This window comes from Muntiacus reevesi, chromosome 12 (genome assembly GCF_963930625.1).
Source record: "Muntiacus reevesi chromosome 12, mMunRee1.1, whole genome shotgun sequence".
NCBI classification, from domain to species: domain Eukaryota; kingdom Metazoa; phylum Chordata; class Mammalia; order Artiodactyla; family Cervidae; genus Muntiacus; species Muntiacus reevesi.
Window position 1 is genome coordinate 69,422,747 of NC_089260.1, and position 27,649 is coordinate 69,450,395.

Below are 27,649 nucleotides of genomic sequence, written 5' to 3' on the forward strand. Positions count from 1 at the left end.
AGGTGGGATGCATGAGTCAAGTGCTCGGGCCTGGTGCACTGGGAGGACCCTGAGGAGTCGGGTGGAGAGGGAGGTGGGAGGGGGGATCGGGATGGGGAATACGTGTAACTATATGGCTGATTCATGTCAATGTATGACAAAACCCACTGAAATGTTGTGAAGTGATTGGCCTCCAACTAATAAAATAATATTTAAAAAAAAAAAGTAAATTTGAATTGCAGGCTATGTTTGCTTTGGGAGTATATATGAAGCAAGAGGGATGGAGAGGGAGCATCTCCTATAATGCATGTGTAACCATACCTTTTTTTACACATTTTAAAGCACTGTGGTGCTTCGCCTTTATTTTGCCCCTAAAGGAGTTTTTGCTGTTGTATCTTTGCTTGAATTTCAATTTGAGTGAAAAGTAGTCATGAGTCCCAAGATGATTGAAAACTTGGTAAAGAAATTGGTTCAAAAGGAGAACTTCCTAAAAAATGGCTCTCTCCTGCCCATTTTCCATCAACCATTATCTACTGTCACCACCTGCAATTACACTGTTTCCTTGGGGAGAACTGCAAACTTTTTCTACATTGTATTTTATGTACAGACCACATTTATTTACTTTCAAGTTGGTGTTGCTTATGTAAGTTCCCTTTCTTTGTTCAACTGCAGCAGTTCATCAAAGGATAGGTACAGACAGGCAGGGCCAGGAACCCGCATTGTTATAAGCTCCTCATAGAATTCTCTAACAAAACTAACGTTTGAGAACCATTGCCTTAAGGTCTAAGGTATAATAGGCGACCATTCATCCAGGAGGTTTGTTCTCTGTCTCAGTTCCCAGTCCTTTCCCTTCCAACTGTTAGTGTTTGCAAAGGAAAGACAAATTAATGTTATTTTCATGAGCATACTATCATTGAGGCAAAACTGAGATTTTTTTTAAAAACTGACATAACCAAATTAAAATCCTTTTTTCCACTCAATTATCCAGTTGTTCACTCTCTCCAGTTGTTGATTCCAAGCAGACTACAAATCAGACAGTTTCTGGATATTCAGATTGAAGACATTCATCAGAGGCACTCATGAACGTTGTCAGATTTTGGCAAACCTGATCAGAGAAAGGAGAAAAGAAATTCATCATTTATCCACATACACAGGAAATGCAGTATCTACTTGAATTACTGCATGGCACACACACACACACACACACACAACTACTGTAAATAATCAGAACTAGGACAGTGGAGCCCCAGGTCTTTCCTACCTACTAGTTCTCAGTTCTCTCTCTTTTCTGGAACAGGCTACGGAGCTTTTGGTCCCTGAACCCAGCTTGGTACTTAGCTAACTACTATTTTATATTGTCCTTTTCTCCCCACCCCTTTTAGAATAGAATTCCATACTGGGTAACAGGTGAGTTTTCCCCATGATTCGAGGCTCCCAGGTAGATCAATGGTAAAGAATCTCCCTGCCAATGCAGGAGATGTGGGTCCTATCCCTGGGTGGGGAAGATCCCCTGGAGTAGGAAATGGCAATCCACTCCAGTATTCTTGCCTGGAAAATCCCATGGACCAAGGAGCCTGATGAGCTGTAATCTATGAGGTCGCAACTGAACAACAACAACAAAACTGATTCACTATTCACCAACTATATAAACATCCGTTTCTGCATGGGAAAGTAGAAAAAGAGATGTTACCTATTTTCTACTATGACATCATAAATGCAGAATGGACCCTTCTGATGCTAACTTGTTTTTGGCGACATGGGGTACCTCTGATGACCATCATTGGAAAGGGGCCTTTGAGCCAAAGGTGAGCAGTACAGACAGTCCCCAAACTCGAAGACTTTAAATTTAACCAAGAAGGCAGTTGAGTAAGAACTGCATGATGTTATGAAAAGAGATGTGACTTGAGAAGTATAAAATGTTAAAAAAAAAACAAGCATGCTCTCTATCTATGTGCGGTGCAGGACAGATGTGGAAGGGCTGCTCCACAATGTTGAACCAAATACAGTGCTTGTCCTCAGCTCCCTTAGATTCTCATCCTTGGTTCTTAGAGGAGACTTATGAGTCACTCTTGACCCCTGATGCTAATAATCATGTCTTTGGCTTATTGGTTTCTGGATATGTTTATATGTGAGGAAAAGGGTTGCAAAATCTTTAATGTACAGGCTCAGAACTCTTGGCTCTAAAGGAAGTACTTTAAGAAATGATGCAGCAAATATATTCAATGAATATTTATGGAGTACAGTACCTGCTCTTTTCAAGGTATTGGATACAGAAATGAAGTCAATAGTCCTTGTTTTCAGATCTTGACTGCAAGAGTGTGTGTATATCAGGTCAGAAGGGTGGGAAACAGGTTTAAAAAAAAACAGAGGGAATGAGAGAAAAACAAGTTGAAGTATGTATACAAGTAATCAAAGAAGTGATCTTGTTCCATAAATGAGACTATAGATGAGAGTGTTTAAAATGGAAATATCATTCTGGTCTTGATATAATTTCTTTTAGGAGGAGCACAGAACAGAGGGAGATGTCCTTAAAGCAACAGATGACAAAACCCCTGCAGCTCAGACACTTCCTGATCCAACCAGTCTTCCCTGCCCACCCTCGTCATCTCTCCTAGTCTGGCCAAACATCTACCCTGATGGTCCCATAGCCTCTGTGCTAACTCTATACTTGCACGTATTGCCTTAAAAACACAACTTCACCTTGCCCTTCACAAGTCCTTCTAATTAGACTCAAATCTCGAGGCGCTGCCATCATAACCCTGGCATTAACGACGGTGTCTGACCCTTGGCAGAGGCTCCATAAACGTCTGCTGAGCATTACTGGACACCCAGCACAGAACACATTGTGAGTTCTAAATGAAGATAATGTTAGGTTAAGCAAGGCCACTTTAGAAATCAAGGCATAAAGGTTCTTACAAACCATCTTTCCAAGACTTTCTTAGTTAATGTGCAAAGAATTATCTGAAGAGGTGATTAAAAATAAAGAGCCCCTCCCCCTCAAATTTGGATTTGGAAGTCTGGAATTGGAATCCATACTGCTGGTTTCAAATGAACTACCTAGTTGATTCTAGAGCAGATGTCCCCAATGCTGTGCTTTGAGAAACTCTGCCCTCATTACAGAGCTTTCTAACAAGATGATACTTGTTCTTATTAATTGTACATATTCATCTTGAAACCCAAAGAAATGGATTTATACAATGTACACCAACTGACATCTCTGTGAGCTGGGTTACAAAACAACTCTGCCGTTGAATCTTTTGTTCAGACATTATATGTTAGTCCAGTCCAGCTTGCACCGAAAGCTGAGCACCCATGCACATCTACAGTTAACCTCGTGTGAGACAGGCCTGCGTGCAGCCCCACAGCTAGAGGGAGAAAATTGGGTATCTCAGGAAGGTTTTACTTTATTTTACTTTTTAAAAATTTTTGCCCATGCCATGTGGCATGTGGGATCTTAATTCCCCAACTGGACCGCCAGGTAAGTCCCTCTTAGGAGGATTTCAAACAAATGTCACTAATTGAATGAACTTGAGCCAACTCTGGGAGATAGTGGAGAACAGAGGAGCCTGCAGGCTTCAGCCCAGGGGATCGCAAAGAGTCAGATACAACTTAGTGAATGAACAACAACAGTAATTTATAAGGGCTAAAGAATAAGGGTTTCTCTGGTGACCTCAGGATCCAATTTTCTACCTATCAGGTTATATAAAACTTAGCTGTACCGTCGCTTGTCCCTAGAAACTTGGAATGCCAGGAAATGAAGGAAAGCATCGCTCAGGGTGTCAGTAAACCAATATTGGCTGGAGTCCAAAACAAAATAAATCTTCTCTAAGCCCCGCTGTGAGTTCAGAGTTAAATACAAGGATTTCATAAATAGGGCAACGGAGTGTCAAGAGCGAAGGCCAGTAAACTAATTTGAATTACAGACCTCAGCCTCCAAGCTCTGGGACTTTGCCTCTGAGAGCCATATTGAAGTGAAGGTAAATAAGACAATCTGTCTTGCAAGGGGAGGGCGCTTTGCAGACTGTTTGAGATTCTGTGAGCATCTCACCCAGACCCCAGTAACCCTTTGAAATATGCTGAACTAGGCAGTCAGAATACAGGGGGATCGTTAAGTGGGTGAGAGATGGTAGAGAAATCACAGTTTGTAACAGATCATTTCATGGGCAGTTTGCCAGCTCTTTAGGAAACTTTAAGATAAAGGCCTTTTAATATGAGGTGTTTATGAAGTACAGTGCTATATAATCTATAAAATCCCTTCAAAGACTATTTAAAAAAAATTTTAAGTCATATTATTCCCTAAGTTTTGCTGCCTTAAAAATTAATTCTATCTATTTTGGTATAAGTATTTAGGGGACAGGTTGGTAACATAAATTATTCTTCAGGACAAAGAGTTAGGACTTTTCCTGCATGTAGTCATTGCCATTCATTGCTCAGCAGAAAGCTTTCTCAGATGTCAGATTATGGTTATCTTTGTACAAACAATGATAACACAAGAGATACTTACCAACTGCAGGTGGTGGCTTTGAAATAGTTGGCAAGGCTGAAAAAGGATGACTTGACAACATCTTGGAGGAGAAAGAGAAAATATCTTTATTATTTTTTTTAATTTTGAGAAAATATTTTTAAATCCAAATAAAATATGGGAATCAGAGCAGTAATGTGGGAAATAGTTACTTACAAGCAATGATTATCACCAAGGAACACGAGAAGACACTGGCTATGATTCCTCCCAGAAACCACCTGAAACAGCAGGATTGCTCAGGTTTAGCAACTGATTGTGTATTTCCAACACATGAGATGTTCTTTTAGACTTACTATAGATGAATGAATTTAGGATATACTATAGAATGACAATAATTTAAACAGTGTAGTATTGGCAAAAGGATAGAAATACAGCTGAATGGAAAAGAATAGAAAGCCCAGAAATAGATACAATTTAATGTTTAAAATTTTTGTTTATCTATTTTTGGCTGTGTTGGGTCTTCACTGCTCTGTGGGTTTTTCTCTAGTTGTGGCGAGTGGGGTCTGCTCTTCATCATGGTGTGTGGGTTTCTCAGTGCTGTAGGTTTCTTGCTGTGGAGCATGGGCTCCGGTATGCAGGGGGCTTCGGGAGTTGGGCACATGGATTCAGTAGTTCCGATACCCTCTCTCTAGAGCACAGACTCAGTAGCTGTGGCCCAGGGGCTTAGTTGCTCCGAGGCATCTGGGACCTTCTTGGACCAGGGATGACACTTGTGTTTCCTGCATTGGCAGGTGGCTTCTTTACCACCAAACCACCAGAGAAGCCCGAGTTAAGTGATTTTTAACAGAAGTGCAAAAGCAATGCAATAGAGAAAGGAAACTCTTTTCAACAAATGCTGTTGAGTTGTTTAGATGTGCAGAAGCATGAAACTACACATAGACATCACACCTTAACATAAAATTCAACTCAAAATGAGTCATAGACTGAAATGTAAACCACAAAAGTGTGAAACTTCTAGAAAAAAACAAAGGAGAAAATTTGTATGCTTAAGCTTTCATAACCTTGACAAAAGAGGGTGTTAAACTTTCAGGGTTTTGTCAATCTAATGGATGATTGTATCACAGAGTGGATTTTTTTTTCTTTTTAAAGAATAATATCTTTATAGCTTTGTGCTCAAAATACGAATATTGGAAGAGATTACAAATAAATACAAATGCAAAAGGAAAATATCATGAAAAAAATCCCGCCACCCTGAAGCATTCATTATTAAAATGTGACAAATATCCTTTCAGACATCTTTTTATAGGCATTTTAAAAACTTAAAAAATTGAGGTTTCTACATATAAACTGCCCAAATCTCCAAACTCCAAAACTGCTGACCTGCTACCAAAGCATATATGGGGAAACTTCAGCCACTCAGGTAAGGTTAAAATAACTCAGCAGAGATTTTTAATTGCTACCTGCCTATGCAAGAGAAATAGTTTGAATTCAGACAAGTTAACTGCCTGCTTAAAAAAAAATCAGTACAGATGTACCTTGAAGACATTGCAGTTTCAAAGACCACTGAAATAAAGTGAATATCATAATAAAGCAAATCGTGTGTATATTTGGTTTCCCAGTGCATATAAAAGTTATGTTTACGCTATACTGTAAAGTGTTCAATAGCATTATATCTTAAAAAATGCGTATACCCTAATTAAAAAAGACTTTATTGCTGAAAAAAATTGAGCTTTAGCAAATGTACATTAAAGCATATAAAGAGTTTTAGTGTTATTTTAAAAATAAAAAACTTACCATCACCCAAATCAAGAAATAAAATATTTTTAACACCCCATAAGTTTTCCTTTACTGATCCTTCCTACTTTACTCTCCCAAATTAACCACTATTCCCACATCTATAGGAACTGATTGGTTTTGCCTTTTCTTGAATTTTTTACTTATATACTTGTGTCTGTCATCTTTCACTTACATAATAGTTCTGAGGTTCATCCTTGCTTTGCCCATAGGAAGAGTTCTTTTTTGAAAAAAAAAAATCACTAAACTAAAATCAAAAACTAAACTTTTTACTTTAGAATAACTAGATATACAGAGAAGTTGCAAAAAGTAATACAAATATCCCTCATCCACCTTCCCCTGTCATCAGCATCTTAGATGGTGCCTTTGTCATAATTATAAGGAACCAACACTGGTGCCTCACTAATAACTCAACTCCACACTTCATTTGAACTTTACAGCTTTTCCCTAATTGATCCACTTTCCAGCATCTTACATAGGATATCACATGACATTTAGTCATTTTGTGTCCTTAGTTTGGGCTGTGACAATTTCTCGGACTCTCCATAGTTTTGATGACTTTGACAGTTTTGAGGAGTACTGGTCAGATAATGTGGAGTGTCCCTCAAGGTGGGTTTTTCTTGTGATTGGGCTTCCCTGGTGGCTCAATGGTAAGGAATTCACCTGCAATGCAGGAGACACAGGTTAGATACCTGGGTTGGGAAGATCCCCTGGAGAAGGGAATGGCAACCCACTCCAGAATTCTTGCCTGGAACATTATATGCATAGTGGAGCCTGGCAGGCTACAGTCCCTGGGTTGAAAGAGTCAGACCTGACTTAGCTACTAGACCACCACCACCACCATGTTTGGACTGGGGGTTAGAAGACCCTAGAGGTGAAATGCCATTCTTATCATATCAAGGTGGTGTTTGTCAGGCTTCTCAACTGTCAAGTTTCCTTTTCCTCCTCTTTCCAAACACTACTTTTTGGAATCAAGTTTCCAAAGGGAGTCAAGTTTTCCTCTTAAGGGGGAAGTTTCTACATAAATTAACCTAAGAGGAACAATCCATTAATAGTCCTGTGAAATAAAGAAAAGTCTCCATGATCAGCTAAGTTTGGGAAAAGCTAAGTGAAGCTGAACAGGTTTCTTCACCATGTTATTTCACTGAGCCTTTATTATGCTAATGCACTCTGTGATTCCCCCAACTTGGGATATATAATGCAGAATTCTGCAACTTTATTTTTAACTACAGGACTCCCCCCAACCCCTTTTTGTTCTTTTGGTCCCATTATGATCTAAAAATTCTTTCCAAACCTCATAATTATCGGGGAAGCTGTTTTAAAGTACAGATTCTCACTGGATCTAAATTGGTATCTCCAGGGATGGGATCCAGGACTTTGTATTTAAAAATACAACTCTCCCAAGTGATATGAGGTACTTGACCATCAAGAGGAAGGACTTGAGGACAAGCAGCATGTGTACAAGGACCACAAGACCCCAGTATGTATCATTCATTCCTGTTTCATTGGTTCAACAAATATCGAGGAGGTCCTAGCACAGTATCTCTGTTCTCAAGGAACTTACAATCTTGTAGGGAGACCTAGATCATTCACTTTTAAACACGTGAACATAGAATAGGTCAGATGGTGATAAATGCTCTGGAGAAAAGCCAAGCGAGATGTGTGTGACAGAGAATGGTATTCTGTCTCTATATGGTTGTCAGGGAAGGGCTCTCTGCCGATGTGACATTTGAACAGATAACCAGAAAGAAGTAAGGGCACATGTTATTGTTTCTCCAGGGAAAAAAGACTGTAGCAGGCAGAATAAATAGCAAGTTCAAAGGCCTTGAGGCACAAGTGGGCTTAGCACAGAAGGGACTTGATGACTGCCCTGGAGACTTGGGTAAGAAAAGAATAGGAAGGACACGCTGGACAGAGGGTAGAACAGAAACATGCCTATAATCAGGCAAGCACACTATGTCCTCTGAGGTGCTGAGAAGACATTTTATGTGAGGTTATGAAAATATAATGGGAAAGATGGAGTCCCAGTGGGAACTCCAAGTGCCCTAGTGGGGATGTCATATGCCCTTGAACTCCACATAGGGTTACCTAGATTATATCTGTAACTGGGAGTCACTGAGGATTTAAACAAAGGATAATGCATGGTACAAGTCCAATTTCTAGCAAGATCCACCGCCTTTGGTGTGTTTTGTGAGATAATGGGAGGAGGGAGGTAGTAGATAAAAAGCCAGTGGACAGGAAAATGGACAAATCTTAACCACAGAGCTACCTAAAATGCTTTGTGGAATAAGGCAAGGAAATCATCAATCAATTACAGCTTCATTAATTATGAAACACCACTGCACGAACATAAAAAGCTAAATTACCTTGCACAGGCAGAAATGATTAAGCATGCAGCAAGCAGAATTGCCTGAAAGGAGACCTCTCGTAACAAACTGGTTTCTAACAGGAAAAATAAAAAATAAATGAATTAGAAATCATCGTTGATTAAGTAATCTTGGAACAACAAAATCATACTAAAACTATTTTTTTGATACACACATACACACAAAAAAAAAGGTTTTTAAATGTATATCAGGTCAAATAATTTGTCCTAAGTAACATGATTAAGAGCTTCCCCCATGCCTCAGTGGAAAACAATCTGCGTACAATGTGGGAGCCACAGGAGATGGGGGTTTGAGCCCTGGTTCGGGAAGCTCCCCTGGAGGAGGGCATGGCAACCCACTCCAGTATTCTTGCCTGGAGAATCCCCATGGACAGAGGAGCCTGGCGGGCTACAGTCCACAAGGTCACAAAGAGTTGGATACCACTGAAGTGACACGGCACGGCACGGCAATAAGATCAAATTATCAAATGCTGTTATAGGGCCTTTCATTAGAAATTTTCTGAAAAGTATCAGTTTTTACCTAACACTTAAAACATAAGCAACTGCACTACATAGACAGTTTGGGGCTTGCCTTTTACCTCAATGTTGGCAAAAGGCTTTGTAGAATTGATGCTAATGTCAGAAATCTAACTGGGATGATGATTATAGTATTAAAGTCTAAAATGTATAGAGTGCCTTATAACTCACAAAGAGCTTTCATACATCAGTTCATGTCATCAATACTACCAGATTGGGAGGCAGGAACCATGATCACAGTTCTGCAAAGTAGAAGACCAAATTTCAAGTGATGAAATTCACCCAAGGTCACGGAGCTGTGTTGCCAGAGCCAAGATTGAAAAACCACATCTAGCCAGAACATCATGTTTCATCCAAAATAGGGTGGGTAAGAGAATGGCAACTTGGCATAGTGGGAGTCTCTAAAGGACTAAAAAAGAGAATAAATAGTCTGAACTATTTGTCCTTGCAAAACTCTTCACTATCTTAAAACACTTCAGCACTACTGAGCCATGGTGGAAATGACTACAAATCACCCAGCAGTTATAAAAGGAAGAGTTAAACCAATTGTGACTCTGAGTCTTATTTTAACCACCTAAAAGGAATCAGAGCTGCTTTAAAGATGACCACGTAAAGATCTAAAGGAAAATAGAATAGATCTCAGCTTCATTTTTGCCAAATGCTTCAAAAGCCCAATTTTGCAAGTTGTTTAAAACTTGTAAGGACTTTGAGCTCTGCATGTACCTATTTTTGCTATTTACGTTCTGAATTGAGATTGAGTCAGCTTACAAGAACCTACTTAGTCCATAATATGGGCAAAACACTGAAGATGGGCAAATGCAAAATATAGCAGTTGTGAATGACATCACTGCACATATATAGTATTTCATATTAATATATACAGAGATTTAAATAAGTTATTATGGGTTCAATCGAACACTCAACCATCCTTCTAAAGTGTGTTTCTATTCTTAGCCTCCTCTGATCTCATGTGGAATTTGAAACATATTTTCTCCCAGAAATAAGTGTAGGTTGACAAACTGCAAAGATCCCTAGACTTGAATACTGAAGGAAGACTGGGTTTAAATTCAAGTTCTATAAAGACATACGTTGTGATTGTGGACAAGGTGTTCATTGATTCATTCCATCAGTAGCCATTCACTTAGCATTAATTTTGGCTTAGCTCAAGTGTAAACTCCTTCAGGAAGTCTTCTTGGATGTCTTCACCTCCCCATCGGCCCTTAGTTGCTCTGTCTTTGAAATCCCATTATACCTCATGCATGTCTCCATCAACAAACTTTCCAAAATGAGTTAAAATTATTGTTCTCTTTCTCTATGTTTCCCCATCAGACTACTGAGAATAGCTGGCATCTATTTGCTGTCCTTCAGCAGCAGTGCCCATATTTTCCTTGAGAAGTCCCTTCCCTTCCTCCTAGTGCATGGTTCCAGTGGACAGACTGATTTCCCTCCCAGCCTTTGATGCACTCCAGTCCACTTGGAGCTTCACATGCATGCATGTGTGCTGTCATTTCAGTCATGTCCAGCTCTTTGCAGCCCTTTGGACCATAGGCCCACCAGGCTCCTCTGTCCATGGGATTCTCCAGGCAAGAATACTGGAGTGGGTTGCCATGCCCTCCTCCAGGGGATCTTCCCCACCCAGGGATCTAATCCACGTCTCTTATATCTCCTGCACTGGAGGAGGCTTTTTACCACTAGCATCACCTGGCAAGCCCCTGGATCTTCATGTACTTACTGACAAAGGGATAGGTTTTGTCATGTAATTAGGACCCTTCCAAAACCAAGGCAGCCAGCCCTCTTTTCCTAAGTCTAGAGTCTGTTTCTGCTGGCTTTGAATGAGGGAAGTTGCAGGCACAGAGCCAGCAGAACTACCATGGAGTAATAAAGAGCATTTCAAAAAGTAAAGTGGACAGAGGAAAAGAGAGTTGAAGAGACTGGCAGAGACCTGGAATGTTTGCCTGGAGTGTTTATTACTATGAACCAATACATTTAATGACTGATCAATCCATTTTGAGTTGGGTTCTCCTCCTCTGGAACTGAAAAAACCCTGACTGATGAAATGATGCCAGGCACACTTATACCTTTAGCATATGGATCAGTACCTCAAACAGTCTGCACACTCAAAACCTACATGAAGGAGATAAAACAACATCAAATGGAGACCTCATCCACTCAGGGCTTCACAGCCAAGTGAAGCAAAGGAAGATGGCTCCAAGAGAGATACACGGTGCTGGGCATTACAGCATCTCGGGGAAGCCAAGTGCTACCTCCAACCGCCAGCAGGGAGCAGAGAAGGCCCCACAGAGGCGGTGTCCTCTGAGCAGGACCTTGAAGGAAGAGCAGGGGTCTTCCAGGTATATGGCCGTGGGAGACAGTCCAGACACAACAAAGAACTCGTACAAAGGCTGACTTGGCCTACCGGAACTTGAGTATTCTATTTTGTAAAATGGAGACAGCTCATTTAACTAGTCCACCACTCTCTTGGAGGCCCTGTTCTGTGCCAGGCACTACATGGGCAGTTGGGACTCTGCAGATGCCGAAGGTATGGTCACCACCATCCTGAAAGGGCTGACGGCCTGATGGGGGAGATACAAAAGTAAACATTCAAGAACAGTACAAGAGATGGGCAGGAGAGTGGGGAGTCCTGAGAGCTGGAGGAATGCAAAAAGGGGTCATTGAAGACCTTGTCCCCAGAAAACAGGGTGGACTCCTGGAGGAGGTGGGACACGAAACTGTCAGCGGGAAACTGTCTAAACAATAAACACTGCTGCCTGGTCATCCTGACTCCTGGAAAGGGAATAAAAGAGTTCCTCAACATCTATCTGATAGCTGCACTGGGAACAAAATGAAGCAGGGCATGTTGGTCTTTGGGAGTGGAAGTGGTCAGTGAGATAGATATTCAGGATTTGAGGAAGGTGAAGAAAGAGAAGACATTATTTTTTCATTTAACCTCCATCTTAGGTAATCGTAACATCACATGTTTGGAGCACTTCGTATACATGGCACATGATGCTAAGTGCTGGATGAGGATTATCTCAATCATTTATCGATACAGGGTAGGAACTATGATTATCTCCCTTTACAGATGAAAAGGTGACGTTTTGGAGAGTTGGGGAGACTGAAGTGGGAGCTGGGCTTTGAAACTTGGCAAGCTGGGGACAAGACAGCACCCTGAGGCAACACTGAGAGCAAACCTGGTCCATCCAATATTAGCATAGAGATTAAGGAAGATGCTTGCTGGATTTATTTCAGATTTACTACTGACAGCAAGCATCAAGGCCTTGATATCTTTTGACTTTCGTTGCCAGGGGCATAGCAAGAAAGAATGTTCTTTCTCTTGTTTATTTTCTTCTAGCATATATCAAACACACAGTTAGATATGAAGACGATGATCACAGACACCTATGTACGCACGACTCAGCTTTAGTCACGTTTAGCATTTTGCCAAATGTCTTCAGGGTTCTTAAAAAACAAAGAAAACACTGCAAATCCAGTCCTTCTGGGACCTCTAAGATGACTCCTCCAGGTCAGTCACCTCCTCTGCGGATGCTTCACCTGGATGCAGGCTAATGCCAGCACCCAAGGGGACGTTAGTCACTTCCAGGCCCTGAAAGGAGGAGTTATGTGGGTGCGGCAAAGGTTTAAAAAAACTCACTTGGATGATCCAACGTGTCTTCCTGGAAACGTTCAGAAGCCGTCCACTGGGACTGAGGAGACGAGCCGTAGGAGTTTTCTCTGGGTCTCTGAGAGGCAAAGGGGCCAGAAAAGGAGGCTTTCACAGACTCTGCGTTCAGCTTCTGTGACTCCCAGTCATCAGTCAGAGAACAGTCAAAATCACCTCCTGGAAGAGCAGAGGGGTTCAGAGTGTGTGTGTGTGTGTGTGTGTGTGTGTGTGTGTGTGTGATTTCTATGGCTCTAATGATCGTAGCAATAGTCTCAAGAAGCACAGAGAATTGGAAATGAATGAGCAGAAACATTTTTTCCTAACCTCTATTTCCATGGAGCATAAAGTGACAAAGGGGAGATGACAGCAGAGAGGAGAGCCAGAGGCAGCCCAAGGGCGACAGCCCCCCAAGAAGGCGCCAAGCCCGAGATGTTTGGGAAGGGGAGCCAAGGTCGAGGGGAAGGCCAGAGCTTCATGGGCCTGGGGCAGGCGGAGCCGTGGGATCGTTCACTGCAGAATATTGTATAACTTCGTACACGACGCAATTCGGGAGGCTGGGAGTCGGAAGTCAGAGTAGACAGTGCTGTGTGCCAGCATGGCTGGGGAGGGACAGGCACACGGACCCACAGTTAGGAGCAAAGAGGTCATCACTGCGCGGAAACCCGGCAGAAGGTGTCCAGATGGAGCCCGGGAGGGAGTGTCTGAGTGCTTGAGCGGAAACCTGAAGGCCGAGGAGCAGTACTTCCAGAGAGACAGAAGGAAGGGCGCAGGCCAGGAAGAGACAGACAGACAGAGGGGGAGGGGAGAGGGAGGAGGGGAAGGGGGGAGGGGCAGAAAGAAGAGAAAGAGGAAAGAAAGACATCAGCCCCCAGGCAGAATGTGGCGGGCTCCCAGAAAAATGAGCTCTGCTGCGTGGCCAGACAGGAGCCCCTGAGTGTGGGCAGTCCTGGAAGGTGGTTCTGGCTGGACGGCTAGTGCTGTGCTTAGTCATTCAGTCAGTCATGTCTGACTCTTTGCGACCCCATGGACTGTAGCCCGCCAGGCTCTTTGGTCCATGGGGATTCTCCAGGCAAGAATACTGGAGTGGGTAACCTATCCCTTCTGCAGGGGATCTTCCCAACCCAGGAATCAAACTGAAGTCTCTTGCATTTCAGGCTGATTCTTTACCAGCTGAGTTACTTGGGATTGCTTAGCGGGGATCAAAATCACGAAGGGCCTCATGGGTCGTGCTCACTTGGGAGCTCAGATTTATCCCGTGGGCGACTTGGAGGATGGAAGTATTGTGAGGTGCTTTGTGTGTTGAGGCGCTCACTCAGCGGTGACAGGTGGAGAGAGTCCCAGCCCTGTTCTGGAAGCTGGGAGTGACTGTGGAGCTCCAAGAGACTCTTGGGGGTCCTCATATAGCAGTGTTTCTTAACCAGAAGCCATTTCTCTCTCCAGAGGACATCTGACAATGTCTGGAGTCATTTTGGATGGTCACAGTTTCAGCAGGGGAGAAGGGATAGGGTGCCACTGGTATCTAAAGGAATAAAGCCCAGGGATGTTGTGAAACCATATTTAATACACAGGACAGTTCACTGAACCAGTGAACTGATGCTTTGGGACATGGGAATTCCTGCCAACCCTGCAGGTTCCTTCCTACCCTCCCATCCACAACTTGCTGCCTCTTGATAAAGCAGTCTGCAGAAGCATCTTTGCCGGTTGTCACAGAAAAAGGAAATGGTAGGAAGTGAACCATGCAGAGCATCCAGTAATGCCCAGGCTGCAGAGGAGGTCCAGGACCTTGTTTACTGCAGCACTAGTCACAACAGCTAAGACATGGAAACAACCCAAGTGTTCATAATAGGTGAACGAATAAAGAAAATCCTGCCATTTGCATCATCCCAGATGAACTAGGAGGTTCATCTAAGTGAAATAAGCCAGTCATAGAAAGACAAACACCACATGACTACACTCATACATGAGGTATCTAAAATAGTCAAAATCAGAGAAGCAGAGAATAAAAGGGTGGCGGCTGTGGTGAGGGGGAAGGGAGCTAAGGGGAATTGTTCAACAGATACAAGGTGTCAGTGATGCTAGATGAATAGTTCTAGAGCTCTGCTACACATGTGGCTATAGACATCAATGTAGTATTTTATGTACTTCAAAATGTGTTGAGAAGGTAGATTTTTTTTTTTCTTAGCACACACACACACACACACAAAAACCCACAAACAAACTCTACAAAAGACAAAAAACTCCACAAAGGGACACAAAGAAACTCTGGGAGGTGTTGGATGTCTGTTCCTTGACTGTGGTGATGATATTACACGGGGTTTGCAAATATCTGAACTCATCACAGTGTCCGTACTAAACATGTACATCTGCATATGTCAACTGCGCTGTGCTTCGTCGTTGAGTCACGTCCGACTCTGTGCGACCCCGTGGACTGGACTACTCTCACTCTGAATCTCGTAGTATTGGAGGGGCGTTAGGCTCTGATATCTTGAGTAAAGATCATGTATAGCCAATACTGACCTTGAAAACCTCATGTAAATGTCCAATTGGTAGGGTTGTATAAAATGTGTGTGGTGTGGCATGTGTTAGTCGCTCAGTCATGTCTGACTCTTTGTGACCCCATGAACTGTATGTAGCCTTCTAGGTTCCTCAGTCCTTGGGATTCTCCAGGCAACATTACTGGAGTGGGTTGCCACTTCCTTCTCCAGGGTATCTTCCCCACCCAGAGATCAAACCCAAGTCTCCTACTTTGCAAGCAGATTCTTTACCATCTGAGCCACCAGGGAAGTCTACATATATATATATATGTATTATATATATCTCAACTATATCTCCATAAAGCTGTTCTTAAAAAAGAGAGGAAGCTGTGTGGTCATATTCACATGGAAGTGAGGAGGAACTGGTACCTTGGGTGGCTGCTTATATATTCAAGAGTGGCATTGAACTAAGATCTGGGGAGACGTGATGAGGATGTGACAACACTAAAAATATTCCTGTGCCGTTGCCCAAAGCTGCTCTGTTGAACTTATGCTTTGTCGCTGAGAGTTAGATGAGATAAAAATGTATCTCATGTAGAATTCTGGAAATATTGCACAGAAATTTCTAAAAGAAGAAATGGCATTAAAAGGAGAAAAAAAGATTAAAAAATTCATACAGACAAAAGAGTCTTAACAAAAAATGATCAAGGAATTTTCATCTCTGAAAAGGCATAATTTTCCCCCAATTGACACTTCCCTTCACTGACTTTTTTTCCCCTTCTAACCTTAATAATAAATGAAAGGGGCTTTCCTGGGGGGCTCAGTGGTGAAGAATCCACCTGTCAATGCAGGAGACACAGGTTCGATCCCTGACCCAGGAAGATCCCACACTCTGCAGAGGAGCTAAGCCAGCGTGCCGCAACAATTGAGACTGTGCTCTGGAGTCCAGAAGCTGCAACTATGGAGCACACATGCCGAAACTACTGAAGCCCTCATACTCTAGAGCCCGTGCCCCAACACAAGAGAAGTCACCACAACGAGAAGCCCACGCACTGCCCCTAGAGTAGCCTCCAGCTTGCTGCAGCTAGAGAAAAACCCGTGTGCAGCAACAAAGATCAGCACAGCAAAAATTAAATAGAAAAGCATGTTAAAAATAATAAATGAAAGAATCGTCATGCAGTAAGTAAGTGAAAGTTGCTCAGCCACGTTTGATTCTGTGGGACCCTATGAATTGTAGTCCAGCAGGCTCCTCTGTCCATGGGATTCTCCAGGCAAGAATACTGGAGTGGGTTGCCATTTTTTCTCCAGAGGATCTTCCCTACCCAACGATCAAACCTGGGTCTCCTGCACTATAGGCAGATTCTTTACCATCTGAGTTATGAGGGAAGCCCTGCATAATTCAGAGAACATATCAATAAATAGTTCTTTGGGATTATATTTGAAGATATTAATTTCATTCTGTTTCTCTTGGTTTATTTAAATTGTGTGGTTGGCTTCTGATTTTTTTTTTTTTTTTTTGCTTCTGTTTTAAAAGGATGAATCTATTTCTCCCAGGCAAGTTCCCTATCCTTACATACAAAATAGGCATTATCATTTTCTATAGAGGGAAACACAAAGCCATGCAGACATTTATGGAGGAGGCACTAGATCAAGAGAAAACTGTGGACCTCAGATGGGGGTCTTCTCTGAGGTCATCACGTTTTTCTTTCTTGGGACTGGCAGAAATAGAGCTGGAAGTCCTGAAGAATCCTCCCTGTTTAGATCCTGGATCCTCTATCAATATGACTCATGGACTCTGAGGATGCAGTCCAAATTGCAGCGTTGGCTCTGGGCAGCCACGAGACACCAGAGCTAGAGAATGAATTGCAGCTAATGAGGAAAGGTGTCTGGATGCAGCTGTGGAAGGGGTGAGCTGAGGATAAACAAAATAGGCAACAACAACAACACAAAAAGCCCATTTTAGCCTGAAAAATGAAGGAAAAGAAAATCAGAGGAAGTAAGTTTTGATTGCATCCATTGCCCAGAGGGAAAATGGCAAAACAATTTAATTTTGAATTCTTCTCTCGAGTCTTCTAACTCGGCGATGTTTCCAGAGAAAAAGGAATTGCTGATAAAAGTCACGGGGCTTTGGGTAAATCCGGAAAGCAAGAAGTCTGGGGAAGATTTGATTACAGTTGACAGCAGAGATGAGCGCTTTCAAAGCCCCATGTGCACCCGGATTGACTAATTACTGATTGGGGGTAGGGGGAGTTGATTTTGTTATATTTAGAAGAGATTTGGAAACCATGAGAGTTTTAACAAGATACCTCATGCACGTGCAGCACTGCTGTGGCCCGATTGCTTATATTTTGAAGAAGCAGCAGTGAGAAAACAACATGTGAATTTCCAAATATGTGAAACTCTGCCTTTAGAGTGGCGATTCCCAAATTTTAAACATCCATGGACAGTTCACCTGATTTTTGCCACCTCCGAGAGCCTTCTTAACTCCTAGCCGTTTCATATTTTCTTAGATTGTTTCACCTTTGTTTTTTACTTTAAAGGAAACTTTATATCATTCATTTAAATGCCTTAAAAAAAAAGTAAATGTAAGAACAAGTACAATAAACATGAGACCTTATTTAATTTGCACTAAATGTTTTTGTAGGGGAACGCTCCTAGCTTGTTCTTTGTTAAAAGAGAGTAATGGAACTCCCCGTGGCTTGGTCTCTGAGCTCCCACTGCTGTGCAGCCACGCGAATCAGCTATGTGTATTCATGTATTCCTTTCCTCTGAGCCTCCCTCTCACCTCCCCCAGGCCCCATCTAGGTCATCACAGAGCACCGAGCTGAGCTCCCTGTGTTACGCAGCAGCTTCCTACTAGCCTTTCCCATTTTTTTTACACAAGGTGCTGTGTATATGTCAATGCCACTCCCTCAATTCATTCAGTTCAGTTCAGTTCAGTTGCTCAGTCGTGTCCGACTCTGCGACCCCATGAATCGCAGCAAGCCAGGCCCCCCTGTCCATCACCAACTCCCAGAGTTTACTCAAACTCATGTCCATCAAGTCGGCGATGCCATCCAGCCATCTCATCCTCTGTCGTCCCCTTCTCCTCCTGCCCCCAACCCCTCCCAGCATCAGGGTCTTTTCCAATGAGTCAACTCTTTGCATGAGGTGGCCAAAGTATTGGAGTTTCAGTTTCAGCATCAGTCCTTCCAATGAACACCCAGGACTGATCTCCTTTAGGATGGACTGGTTGGATCTCCTTGCAGTCCAAGGGACCCTCAATAGTCTTCTCCAACACCACAGTTCAAAAAGCATCACTTTTTCAGTGCTCAGCTTTCTTCACAGTCCAACTCTCACATCCATACATGACCACTGGAAAAACCATAGCCTTGACTAGACGGACGTTTGTTGGCAAAGTAACGTCTCTACTTTTTAATATGCTGTCTAGGTTGGTCATAACTTTCCTTCCATTCATTACCTCTCTTTAATATGCTGTGTAAAATGGTTTTTGTCTGTATTCATTTTCTGAACTGGGTCTCCAGAAAATAATTTTAAGCTTATCTTACTTTTCTTTTTCCCTTTTCTGATTAGTGCTTTCTGGGTCCTAGCCAAAAAAAAATCTGCTTGGTAAAGGTTGTGATGATAGTCCTCTAAATTTTCTTCAAGAAGATTCAAAGACCCTGTTTTTGCATCTAGGTCTAATATCCACCCCAAATTGGGTTTTGTGTATGGTGTGAATTAGTACTGAAAATACTTGTATGTGTATATAACCATTTTATTATATTTTCTTGATTAAATAAAAATATATAACCATCAGAAAAAAGATATGCTTTGAGTTCCTATCACTATAGTTTTTTATATATATGTGTAGATATGTATCTACACATACATCTTTAGATACATTAATATCATATAATGGGTACTACATAATATATATATATATATTTAATTATACATATAGCATAAATTTCAATAGGAGTATGTATATGTGTTATTCTATGTATGTATATCTTGTTTTACAAATGAGGAAATTGAGACTTGGCAAAGTTAAGTAACTATCACAGTGTGCCCAAACTAGGACTTGAATTCTGATCCCAGTATCCTTTGTCTACCCATGTCCTGTACAGAAAAGATCGATTGGAGACGTGCAGATATGTTCCAGGTATTATCAACTTAATAATTTGTACATTTAAATTAAGCTATTTTGCATGAGATGGAGATAAATACATTTGGATAACATAAGTAGTGTGGAGAGAACTTAAAGTGAATATTTAAAAGGTGGCTCATCCTCTATATCAAAACGACCATTGTCTCTGGATTTGGCATTGGTCCAGAACCATGTGGTTGCTACTGCCCATTTGGAAATGCTACCTCACCATGGAAAAAAGAGGTTCAAACTCACCATTTTCTTTGCAGTGGTTTGTTTCCAACCTCCTGACCCCCTCCAACCAGACATCCTCACTGGGGGAAGAGTCAACATCATCAAAGATGCTTTCCTGCAGCCAGGAATCAGAGGCACTGAGGTTGAAGAGAGAAGAAAAAGAACGGCGGATTCTCCTTTTCTTTCTAAATATTCTGGAGAGAAAAGAAAGTAGTAAGGTGAATAACAAATAGCAGTCAACTCACGGTCAAAGCATAGAATTCAGTGAAAGCAGGCACACGGGGCATGTGTCTATCGGCCAGGTCCCTGAAGCTCATTGCATTTTTTTCCTCCATTAATTCCAGAGAAGTTTCTTAAATTCCTATATGTGTCAGGTGCTTGCATCAATGTCAAGGATATTGAGATAAGAGACAAAGCCTCGGGTCGAAAGACAAAAGTAACGCAGACACAGTGAACACTTTCACTGACCTCATCCTGAACACCTTGATCAACCTCATCCTGCGTCTGGTGTCTTTCTTAGTGATTCACATTATCCTTGAAATAGCCCTGTGAGGTAGGTACTACTGCTACCCCGTATCTCAGATCAGGAAACTGAGGCACAAAGAAGTTAAATAACTTGTCTGAAATCATACAGCTAGTAGCTGACATAGCTGGGCTGCAAACCCAGGCAGTCTGGCTCCAGCTTTTCTGCCCTTGGTGACTGTACTGTGCACACGTGTGTTCTGACAGTGTCAGCTAGGGCTGCTTTGAGAGCACCAGGAGAAGTATTGCTAATCTGGAGATAAGGAAGGCTTTCTGAGGTAAACAAACAATAGTCTCATATTGAGTCATGCCAGGAACTGAGGCAGGAAAGGTAAAAAGAGAGAAAGTAATGAATGACCTTGACTGTTATGTGAAGGAGTTAGAATTTAACATAAAGGGCACAGATGGTGGTGACCTGATTGGGTTTGCATTTCCAAAAGATTTTGGTTCTCCACATGTCCCCACTTCCAACAATCCAACAATCCATCCTCTACCTTATAAGCAGTGTTATCTTGCTAAGGATGAATCTGACAGTTTGTCAAGGGCTCCTGTCAATCTACAGAATAAAGCCCGGATTCCTCAGGTTGAAACATAACCCCCTCCATCCAGCCCTGCTTCTGGGTTTAATCTCCTCTTGTGGAGAGCTGTCTTTCCACCCTAAGCTGTATTTCTCCCAAACGATTTGCCATTCCTCACACTGTATCAGAGTCTCTTGGGCCTCCATGTCAGTACCCTCTCTCAGGAAGTCCTCTTTCCTACATCCTACTTATCTTAAGCCTTGAATCAACCATCCTCATCTCTAGGAAGCTGGTTTTAATCTATCCCGCCAAAGAAAATGGGCCTCTCTTCCTTCTCCCCTCCGCTACCCTCCATCCAGGCTTCTATCCCAGCACTTCTATTGCTTCATTACTTAAAAAAACAAAAAAAACTAGTTCATTCTTTTAAGTACTTTACTTATTTTTGGTTGTGCAGGGTTGTCATTGCTGTGCGGCCTTCTCTCTAGTTGATCACATGTTACAGCATGCAAGATCTTAGTTCCCCGGCCAGAGATCAAGCCTGCACCCCCTGCCATGGAAGCAGGGAGTCTTAACCACTGGACCACCAGGGGCATCCCAGTTCATTACTTTTGTTCATTTTCGTGTGTCAGCCACCCCTGCTTCTTATGAACCCATGTACTTCCATGATCTGGAGCAGAAATAGGCTGCTTATGAACAATGTTGAATGAACCAAGGAATGAATGAATGAATAATTGACAGATGGGTTGGAACGCAGATCCTTTGACCTAACCTCCTCTACTTACCTTACTAAGTTCTCCTTGTAGAGAATCCTGGTCTGGGAGGGGCTCAGGGTTATGTTGCCAGTTTCGTCGCAGAGAAAACTGTCTTCGGTCCAGATGTAGTAGCCATTGGTGAGTAGTCTGGGACTTCGTCGACAGGTGAACGGGGAACCTGTCAGGGGATCTCCAGAGTGGCCCTCAAAGGGACTGTCACCATCGAGGAAATCACAGACAGAGCTACAGGGGGGATGAGATAAGCCCTTTCAGTCTACATCTGGTTCATCCAGCCACACACAAACCACACATGTAGTGACCGTGAAGGAAAACCACCTCTTTGCCTTCCTGATGACCAACTACTTCTGCAATTCTGACGGTGTCTCTCTTAATCCTCTGAGCTTCATCGCTTCACCTGTGAGACTACTGAACTACAGCATGTTTAGTGCTTCTTTCTGTTTTAAACACTTTGATGAAAACTTAGGGCGAATTGGTTTCTGCACCATATGATGCCCCCTCCACCCCGTCCTTGACATGGTCCATTTTCTTGGCTGGAAGAAATTGCAAAACAGCCTACCTAGGATGCTGGAAGCTCAGAGCATCTTTCACTCCCCACCCTTTCTTTGAAGAGCCCTCCAACTGCTACATCCTTACACTTGTCACTGTAATAGGGAAATTGCAACCACACAGCCACCAGACACTAATGAGTTATAGGAGAACATGCAGTCAAAGAGATCTTTGGTGGGATTTCTCTGTGGTCCAGTGGTTAAGACTGCTTTGCAAAAAAAGAAAAAAAAAATCTGCCTTGTGAGGCAGGGGTTATGAGTTCCATCCCTGGTTGGGGAACTAAGATCCCACATGCAACTAAGCCTGTGTGCTGCAATAGAGAGTCCGACCACCGCAAGGAAAGATCTGGCAGCTGTGACTAAGATCTGATGCAGCCAAATAAATACATAAATATTTTTTTTAAAAGAGGTTTTTGGGTTTTTTTTGGGGGGGGTTGCCAATTTCCCTCAGATCAGCTGCATACATGCTCACACAGTTACCTTCCCTGATCTGCTATTGAGGGAAGTCTTCTACTTGGTCGCGCTCATCTGTACCTGCCTTAGGTTTGAAAAACAATCACCATGTCTATATGGTTGAAATGCAACTTCATGACTCACCCTTTACTGAAATTCTGAAAAAAAAATTAAGTTTAGAGCTTATTCATGTTATATGTAAGATAGATAACCAAAAAAGTTGTACTGTGTAATACACTGAGCAAAATATATTCTGTAATAACCTCTATGGGAAAAGAATCTGAAAAACAATATACATATATTCTGAATATACACATATATATATTCAGATTATATATAACTCAATCACTTTCTTGTACATCTGAAATTATCACAACATTTTAAATCAACTATACTTCAATAAAAAAATTTAAAAACTTAGAAAAATAAATTGGTGCCATCAAAGAAAAAAGACTACTCACAGTTACCTGCACTAAAGTTAGCAAAGTACTATTTTAAATGGATGTTAATTTATGGAAAACTAACTATAAGCCTGGCCCCTACTTCATACTTTATCTGCTTTTCACACCCCTCCCTAAAAGTTAATTAGTATCTTCACAGTACAGCAGAAAAGAACAAAAAAAAAAAAAAAGAGAGAGAGAGAGAGAGATGGAGAACAGCAAATATATTGGGTTATTTGACTTATCTACTAAGTGTCAGAGTTAAGATTTTGAATCTGGGTCTGTCTGATTCTAAAGCATGCGCTTTTTCCATAAGAGCTGCTTGCTCCTCTGGCTGATTCATTTGATAGTAGCAGGAGGCCCGGAATTTATAAAAGGGGGCAGGTTCTAATATCAGTGCATGATTCCTTTATACCACTGTCATGATTCACAAAATGCTAGAGGAAACATCAACTGATGCCTGTGTAAGGAATAAAAGATAGAGAGGGAGAAAAGAAAAGAAAGGAAAAGATAGAGACTTCTTTACAGAATTTGAACATAATGGCAGATTCAGCATGTCTTTGAGGAACATGAGATTTGGCTGGCTTGTGCTTTGGTATAGACTCTCATGGCTCTTATAAAATGAGGCTGTTAGGGTTAGGGTTAGGGTTATTTAAAGTATATTTAAGAGAATATCAATTTAAGAGAAAAAGTAACAATACATCAGTATTTGGTACACACCAAACAAAAGCATTTCACATTTGCCCACACACTCCTCTCCCTTCCAACCTCCATTATTAGGTTAGGCAAGTTTTCAGTTCATATGTGCATAAGACTGGAAATATATTTCCATATACAAATTGAATGAAAGCTAAAACCAGTATATATATATATTGCACCACACAGCTTATGGAATCTTAGTTCCCTGACCAGGGATTAAACCCAAGGCCATGGCAGTGAAAGCACAGTGTCCTAACCACTAGACTGAGAGGGAATTTCCAGTATTTTAAGTATTTATTTGTTTACTTATTTATTTGGCTGTGCCAAGTCTTAGTTGCCGTATGCAGGATCTTTCAGTTGTGGCATGTGGTATCTAGTTCCCCTACCACGGATGTAACCTGGGTCCCCTGCATTGGGGGCTCAGTCTCAGCTGCTGGATCACCAAGTCAAGAATACAACAAAATAATGCATACAGAAAAAAATCTGACTGATGTTTCATGAGAAAAGTCCCCTAGAATACCTTGGGAGAATGCATGGGGGAGATCGCTCTACAGCATATTCTTTCTCCGACTGGGAAGAATCTGCATAAGCAAATAAGAGAGAAATACAAATTTATCACACTGTATCAACATGCATGATTGCACACAGCGGAGGGTGTGACTAGCTGCTGTCCCCGCCTAGGCAGATTTCAACAGCAGCAACCCTCCAGTGACTCATGACTAACATAACTCGTTCTCAGGACTCTACGGGAGCAAGAGCTAATTCAGGGATTTCTATGTTCTGTCTCATCTCTCCTTCAACACTCTTGAGAGACTCCTTAGTCTGGTCGAGGCAATAATAAACCAGGCTTCCCTGGTGACTCAGCGGTAAAGAATCCACCTGCCAAGGCAGGAAACTCTGGGTTCAGTCTCTGGGTTGAGAAGATCCCCTGGAGAAGGAAATGGCAACCCACTCCAGTATTCTTGCCTGGAAAATCTCAGGGACAGAGGAGCCTGGGGGGCTACAGTCCATGAGGTTGCAGAGTCAGACATGACTTATTAACTGAACAACAACAAAAGTAATAAACCATTAACATCAAACTGACTCATGAAAAGGAGGAAGAAAACGTCTTGTGGGAAGCTGTTGAAAACCCAAATCAATTACCCAACGTGCTGGTTAGTTTAGCTTACTCAGTCATTTGAGAAATTCAATCATCTGTCTAGATTCTCTCTCATTAGTGCATCTGAAGGCACTTCTGTTACAAAATAATGAGCAGAAGACATTGTTGGAGGGAAAAAATGTTTGTTTTCTATAAATGATTTTCCAATGTATGACACCTGTGAATATTCTTAATTTTTTAAAAAGATCGTGCATTCATACATTCCAGTTTAACTAAAAGGCTGGCAACAGATTTCAGTTGGGAAAAGCTGCAGTTGATTAATATTCTAAATGCTATTGCAGCATTTTATATTGTATAGAAATGGTGGGAATACTTGTAACAGACAGCCTCAGTGAAACTTGGTTCCATTACTGATAATTAATATCTAAGACAAAGAAAGGAGCTTAGACTTTCAGATTGAGTTGGCTGATTTGAAGGAGAGAACTGTAGGTGTGTGAGGGAGGGTTAGAAGCAGGGTTTGGGGAAAAAAACAAATGACAAGAGGAAGGAAGAAATTTGAAACCACTACCGTTTTAACAACGCCCATATTTTCTGTAAGTAGCTATCAAAATCATTCAGTATTTTTTTTTAATAGACAAACCATTTTGCATCTTAATGGTAGCTGATAAACAATCTTCTTTCACGCTTATGCATAGGCATCTAAAAAAAAGTGATTTTTTTTTTTCCTACTAAAAGGAAAAATACCACATTTCTCTCAAGGAAAGAAATGAAGTCAAAATCATTGCCAAAGTGAATGCTGGCATTTAAGAAGCACAAGCTACTGACAGATGGTTAATGGTATGAGTATCAGCAAAATCAAAGCAGGGAGATTGCTAAAAGGAGTCTAATCATTCAAAAGATAATTGCATAGAGCAGTTCTCTTACATTTACTTGCTACTGGTGTTGACATCAGTTGAGATATTTGGTACATCTTGGGATGGCTGCTTGTTCAAACTTCACAGATTTTCTGCAGAAGACATTAAAAAAAAGGTGGATTATGTATTAAAAATAGAAAGATGATGCCAAAACAGATGGCATTTACTCATGGCACCAGTCAGATTTGTTTACTGAAAGAATACAGAGATAAATGGGGCTGAAGGCAGAGTTGAAGGACCACTGAGCTTGTGTCTGCCTCGATGATTTTATATTTCATTTTCCATTGTCTCACTCAGTGCCTCTAAATAATCTTTTTCTGTAAATAAGAATAGCATTTCATTTGGGAAAGCAAAACTTACAAAGGTTGACTTGTATTCAAAATAAAATAATGAAAATTAATTATTTGGTCAAGAAATCTGGAAAAAAAAAAGATTGGTTTTAGAATTCTCTAAATAGATGTATTCGTATTTTTATCATCCAACACACTTCAACCTCATTATCAAGTTCAAACAATGCTAGAAGAGTGGGGACTGTCTTTTGCTTAACACCTCAAACCACTGACAGGTAGTTACAGAGAGGGCTGGTGGTCTTTATCGTTACTCTCAGTCTGGACATTTCCAAGTAGCATGAGAAGCATTGCACTAAAAATAGTATATTGCTGGGCAGATTTCAAAACTCACCTTTTATGAACATATAATTTACTTTCTCAGTTACAAATTAAACACATATACAAGTGTGTATATTATGTAAACTTTCATCACTTATCACTCATTGCATGGATCTGCTTTCCACTAATCTTTCAATTTTGTATGCATTATTATCCTAGCAGCATAGTAAGGTAAGACAAAATTCTTCTCTGATTCATTACCTCTACTCACATTTTTTAAAATGTGATAACTAAGATTGTTTCTATAGCTGTCACACAATTAAAACAAACCCAAATAATTCTATAGATTCAAATTGATTCTTTCAGTAAACTAGACACAAAACCTGCCAGACAATATAGATCCTGCCTTACAGGGACCTTAAGAGAAATCAGGAGAACTTTCTGGCATTCCTTGAAAGATCTCTAAATCAAAGCATATGCATAGATTTCAATGGTTTGGAATATAAAATAATACTGTTTGCTCTACAATACTGTACAATAGTATGTCAGTAGTCCTTTCCATTTTTGTCCAACCCAAATTACTCTATGTTAATTTCCCCCAATCATCAAATTTAGTTTTAAGCCAACAAGTTGCACAGCAGAAAGTAAGGTCTTACTGCTACATATTATTAATTGAAATACAACAGGTTACAGCTAACTAACAGTTAATCAAATATTAGTAACACTGAGAAAGACTTCCGGTGCAGCTCTAAAACTTTTCAAGAAAACAGACCCTATCTATCAGTTCCATGAAAGCAACTCATCTGTCCTGAAAATGTGTCTGTCTTCCTTCCAAAGAAAGTTCCCAGCCTCTTCTTCCAATTGATAAATAACAAAATAGTTACTGAAATATGACGCTTTCTGTGGTTGAGAGTCAGCAGAGAGATCCAGGACTTAGCAGGTCTTCAGCTGAAAATAATGACAGCGTACCAACAGGTGCAGAAGTCTTTTAACAAAGGGAAACCCGTCTTTCCCTCCTCCTAACAGATAGCTGCACACATCGCCCTGTGCAGGCTTTTGCAGAGAACTTTTGTCTTCAGCAGCCACTTGTTCTTTTGGCTGTTTCCGAGAATAGAAGAGCATGTAGTTCTCTGGAAAGCAGCCTACAACTGCTCTTGTTTTCTTTTAAAAACAGCCTGCGTAACCAGGGCTGAGAGGCACAGTGAGGTCACACTTCCTGTGCAACTCACATCAGTGGCGCTCACGCTGAGGAACATGGTGGAGATGAATGCAATCTCCTGGACCGGCAGTGGGGGATGAATCAGACCAGCTGGACGCATCACGGGCACACCAGGGATGCTCTTCTGCGCCAACTCATCACCCCAGCAGCAAGGACATAAGAAAAACTTTCAGAGAAGCAGCACCGCTCACGTATCATATTCTGGACATTTTCAGTGTGAGTAG

General features: G+C 41.5%; 1 protein-coding gene across 3 annotated transcripts; it reads right to left on the reverse strand.

The window, feature by feature from the left end:
* Positions 1-207: 207 nt before the first annotated feature.
* Positions 208-27,337, reverse strand: TMEM71 (transmembrane protein 71). 3 transcript variants are annotated; one of them, XM_065902984.1, is made up of 10 exons: positions 27,176-27,337; positions 25,609-25,690; positions 24,106-24,166; positions 21,458-21,670; positions 19,657-19,829; positions 12,790-12,975; positions 8,602-8,677; positions 4,658-4,719; positions 4,484-4,544; positions 208-1,084 (listed from the first exon to the last, which is right to left on the reverse strand). In XM_065902984.1, exons 2-10 carry the CDS (start codon positions 25,652-25,654, stop codon positions 1,069-1,071), a joined length of 894 nt encoding a protein of 297 aa, XP_065759056.1. In that variant the 5' UTR covers positions 25,655-25,690; positions 27,176-27,337; the 3' UTR covers positions 208-1,068. The 3 variants fall into 3 exon arrangements, with proteins under 3 accessions (XP_065759056.1, XP_065759055.1, XP_065759054.1); XM_065902983.1 differs by having other exon boundaries at positions 27,091-27,337; XM_065902982.1 differs by having other exon boundaries at positions 26,979-27,337.
* Between the last annotated feature and the right edge of the window lie 312 nt (positions 27,338-27,649).

Bases quoted from the DNA above. Each gene is read 5' to 3' on its own strand.
- TMEM71 (XM_065902984.1), bottom strand. From the start codon at position 25,654: ATGTACCAAATATCTCAACTGATGTCAACACCAGTAGCAAGTAAAT. The intron at 21,671-24,105 runs GTATTCTAGGGG...TCCCCCCTGTAG, and splicing joins CCCCCATGCATTCTCCCAAG to CTCTGTCTGTGATTTCCTCG. The intron at 4,545-4,657 runs GTAAGTAACTAT...TTCTCCTCCAAG, and splicing joins CTTGGTGATAATCATTGCTT to ATGTTGTCAAGTCATCCTTT.